Here is a 4,618-nt window from a genome sequence, read left to right on the forward strand (position 1 = left end):
AGAGGACTCATTGCTATTACAATCATGCAAACAGTTTGATTGCTTGATGTCCATGAGTAAAGAAGAAGATTTTTAAAGATTGCATTAATTTTAGTGGTTTTGGCCCCACCCCTCAGGCCCCATGGGGGAGGGATCATGAAATTCACAATTTTTGTTCCCCTTCACCCATAGATGCTTTGTGCCAAATTTGGTTGAAATTGGTTAAGTGGTTGCAGAGAAGAAGCTGAAAATGTTCAAATGTTAACGCACGACGAACGACGCACGACGAACGACGACTGGACGAAAACAGATAGCAATAGGTCACCTGAGTTTACTCAGGTGACCTAAAAATTGGTCGGCCATTGTGGCCCCGCCCTACCCCCGGGGGTCATGATTTGAACAAACTTAAATCTACACTACATGGGGAAGCATCCATATAAATATGAGCAATTATGGCTTTGCTGTTCTTTAGAAGAAGATTTTTAAAGAATTTTCCTATATATTTCTATATAAAATTTTGGTCGGCCATTGTGGCCCCTCCCTACCCCCGGGGGTCATGATTTGAACAAACTTGAATCTGCTCTACCTGGGGATGCTTCCATATAAATATGAGCAATTATGGCTTTTCTGTTCTTGAGAAGAAGATTTTTAAAGAATTTTCCTATATATTTCTATATAAAACCTTGGTCGACCATGGTGGCCCCGCCCTTCCCCGGGGGACATGATTTGAACAAACTTGAATCTACACTACCTGAGAATGTTTCCCCATAAATTTCATCTTTCCTGGCACAGTGGTTCTTGAGAAGAAAATTTTTAAAACATACCACCTAATTGTCACTAATTCTCAATTATCTCCCCTTGAATGAGGGCGTGGCCCTTTATTTGCACAAAATTGAATCCACTTTATACAAGGATGCTTTGCGGCAAGTTTGGTTGAAATTGGCCCAGCGGTTCTTGAGAAGAAGACGAAAATGTTTAAAGTTTACAGACAGACAGACAGACGGACAGACGGACGCCGGACAAAATGTGATCAGAAAAGCTCACTTGAGCCTTCGGCTCAGGTGAGCTTAAACGTAGTTTGGAAGAGGCTAGTAAATGTAAAGTGTATTTGATAGACAAAACTTATGCCTAGGTCACATTTAAGCCGATGGTCGGGCGACTAAATTTTTCTGGTCTTGTCGGCTGAAAGAACAGGATCGGCCGACACAGTATCGGGCGACACGGAGCAGTCACATTATTTCCTAGGGAGACCGATGACTTGGATAAATAGCACAAAAATCTTTTTTTCTTAGAAATCAGCAATATTTTTTTCATATTTATATTCAGATAGGTGACGTGAGGTAATGTTTGCAAGGCAAAGTGGCAGAATCTTATAAAATTGTGACTCAATGTTGAAAATGTGTGTAAAATTTGTATGCAATCGCTTAAAAATGACAAATGATGCATATCTAAGCAGCAAAGAACACTTAAGATTTCTTTATATCTTACGGATTAATTGTTTATGTTATCTCCGTTCAAAAAATTTATATCAATCCATGCATCAAAATTGTGTTTGTGTTATGTATCTTTAATAGGTTTAATATTCACAAGTCGGCCAATCGTCGCCCGATCATCGAGCTCTGAGCTACAGTTTGATTTTAACCTTCGGCCGAAATTTTCAACACCCTTATTGTCCAACGACGGACGACCGACTTAATAAACTGACAGCCGATGGTCGGACGATGATCGAAGGTTGGTCGACGGATAACTGCACTTGAAGAATTCGGCCACCGACGCATGAAAAATTATAACTTGAACCGATGGACACAAAATTGGTCGGCCGACAAAAAAATAGGCCAAAATCGGCCAAAGACAACGGCTGATGAACTGACGACTGTCAACCGAAGAATCCCATTTTTGCTTCAAAACCCGTCGGCCGTTGGTCGTTTTTGGAAATGTGACTGGGGTTTTAAGACGCTTATATTTTTCAAAAGTTGCAATTAAAGACAAATGCAAATACTAAATGAAATGATTGAAATTTTTACTTTTGTCTGTTTCAGTTTATAGTTACTGTAATACAACCCAGACAAACTTGAATTCCCATCACCCTACCCCTGGGGGGTCATTAAGTTAATAATTTAGAATTTACAAAACCTAAGGATGCTTCGATTTAAATATCTGCTTTTCTGGCCCAGTGGTTCTTGATAAGAATATTTTCATGACCCCACCCTATTTTTGTCTTTTCTTGATTATCTCCCCGTTTAAATGGACCTGGCCTTCATTTTAACAATTTAAACTCCCATTTATCCAAGGATGCTATGTACTAAGTTTGGTTAAAATTGGTTCAGTGGTTCTTGAGAAGAAGTCGAGAATGTGAAAAGTTTACAGATGGACGACGGACAAAATGTGATTAGAAAAAATCACCTGAGCTTTTGGCTCAGATGAGATAAATTCCTTAAGTATTTTATTATTGAATCAGATGTACATGTATAAGAAATACCTGGACGAGTAACCTGTAACACCTCTAGACTTGTCGATCCACTTTGAAATTTTCTCATGCTCTCTCTTATAACGAGTACATTAATCTCTCCAAGAGACGGATCTAATGCAACAACGCCTTTACAACCACCATAACGAATTTGGAAAGCAGACGGTATGTATTTCATATTCATTTTCTTCGCAACCTAGGTTAAAAATAGCTAAATACTAGTATATTAATTCTCTTTAAAAAAGTTCGATTAAAACCCATTCTTCCCTTTTTTTCCATTGAAATTCTTTTATTACCTTTAAAGCAAGGTTCCGTGATATCTTTCCAATACCGTCGGTGAAGCAATACCCATTTCTTTTTATATCTGCTTCATAGTGTAACTCTCCTTGATCTATCCCAACGTTCAACGTATGTTGAGACGCTGAAAAACAGAGTCCAAAGCGAGACACATACGAGGCAACACATCTCTCTTTCGATAGATCTCCAGCTCGTTGTCTGATGCTGTCTGCCGTAATTCCATCATACGAGCTGAAGAACCAAAAGCTGTGTTCTCGAAGCTGACTGTTGGAACATCCCAAATATTCATAACGGCGACTTTGTATAATAATCCGTCAATAAAAGTTCGCTTCATGTCCGCCAATACGTTGTTTAAAGTTCCAGACTGAGTCTCATTGAGTTTTTGATAATCCTCATCACGATAAACAAGCCGGATAAAATAGTCTTCGTTATACTGGCGTAAAATTCTATTTTGACTCAATAATTCCTTTGGCAGGAAAACACGTTTCGTTGGAGTGAGCAAGGCGCGTCTAACCAAAGTTAAATTACCAGGTATGTCATTCTTATTTTCATTTTTAGTATATTTTGTCATTTCCATTGCTTCCAACAAATCTCCAAAGAAATGAAAGAATGGCTTTTCTGCAACTAGGTCAACCATTATGTGAAACACTTCTGCAGTGATTTGGAGACTGGTGATTTCCTTTACAACAGCTTGTGTCAAATGGTCTACAACTTTAAAACCCTGTGAGCAAAGAGATTCCCATGCATAAGCTGTTTCGTAACTAGAAAAAGTAACCTCTATCATTTGCTGAGAATCTTCAATTGTCATATCAGTGTACGCAACAAATAGACCTACATACTGAATATACCAAAGTATCCTGGGTATCAATGGGTTTTCTTTTTTTAGCTTTAGACAAAAACAGCTCAACCAGCCAAATTTTTGAAATGGAAGGTCACTGGCTGATAGTCTTGTTTCTGTTAGATTACAAAACATGAACGGGTGCCTAGCAGAGAAGAATATTTTTGGACTATATTTCACATTGAAGTAAAAGGCCACGAAACTACGTTGTAAGTGTACTATAACATAATCGTGCAAGAAATCAGGTGATATACTGATTTCAATTTTCATTGTTGAATCTTCAATTAGCAACAGAGACTTGTCTTGTTGGAATTCAACAGAAGCTGTTGTTTCCCAGTGCTTAACAAAATTAGATGGCGAAGTCATGCTCCCGCCCAGAAATTCCATCTCTCTATTAATCTCTCTTGTTGTTTGTGGAGGCATGTAACCCTGTCTTTTATGCGGAATGATTTGGAACCAGGGCATATTTTCTGCCGGCCTATCAATCCTCTTCCAGAACTGGCACACACTGTCTGTTAGTTCATTACCCAGAGAAGATTCTAGTTTCATTGACCAACTAATGCAATAATCTCCATATGACGGCATAGCATCTGAAATAATGATTTTATGAATTATATATAATGAATTATATATGAACTTTTCAAATATTTCAAAGAAAATAACATGCAGTATAAGATAAGTTATTCTAGATAAATATTAAGTCGCGGCGTCATACGCAAGGTAATGTACCAAAAGGGGTCAAAAATGAGCAAAAACTAGAATTTATGAACTTATAGCTCATATTTGAAAAGTTTACTGCGAAGGCAGGATAATATAATTTACTACAGAAGAAGATATTTTGTGTGGCAGAATATTTCTTTGTTACTTAAAGGTTTCACGGACATTAAGTTCTACTTCTTAGGTTTAAGTAATGCTATTCTACAAATAGTCAATAAAAATTCTTGTTAACAACGAAATAATCAAAATTAAATCCTTATGCATTAGTAGTGTTCACGCTTGAACAATAACAATTAAACAGGTCGGAGAGAATACTCGAA

At 37.6% G+C, this 4,618-nt stretch overlaps 1 protein-coding gene across 1 annotated transcript; it reads right to left on the reverse strand.

Annotated features, from left to right (window-relative positions):
* Positions 1-2,464: 2,464 nt before the first annotated feature.
* Positions 2,465-4,155, reverse strand: LOC134246805 (uncharacterized). The gene is made up of 2 exons (XM_062729158.1): positions 2,743-4,155; positions 2,465-2,642 (listed from the first exon to the last, which is right to left on the reverse strand). Exon 1 carries the CDS (start codon positions 4,128-4,130, stop codon positions 2,850-2,852), a length of 1,281 nt encoding a protein of 426 aa, XP_062585142.1. The 5' UTR covers positions 4,131-4,155; the 3' UTR covers positions 2,465-2,642; positions 2,743-2,849.
* Between the last annotated feature and the right edge of the window lie 463 nt (positions 4,156-4,618).

This window comes from Saccostrea cucullata, unplaced genomic scaffold, assembly GCF_032062105.1.
Source record: "Saccostrea cucullata isolate Sc308-1 unplaced genomic scaffold, CSIRO_AGI_Scuc_v1 ctg20724, whole genome shotgun sequence".
Classification (NCBI taxonomy): domain Eukaryota; kingdom Metazoa; phylum Mollusca; class Bivalvia; order Ostreida; family Ostreidae; genus Saccostrea; species Saccostrea cuccullata.

Bases quoted from the DNA above. Each gene is read 5' to 3' on its own strand.
- LOC134246805 (XM_062729158.1), bottom strand. From the start codon at position 4,130: ATGAAACTAGAATCTTCTCTGGGTAATGAACTAACAGACAGTGTGTGC.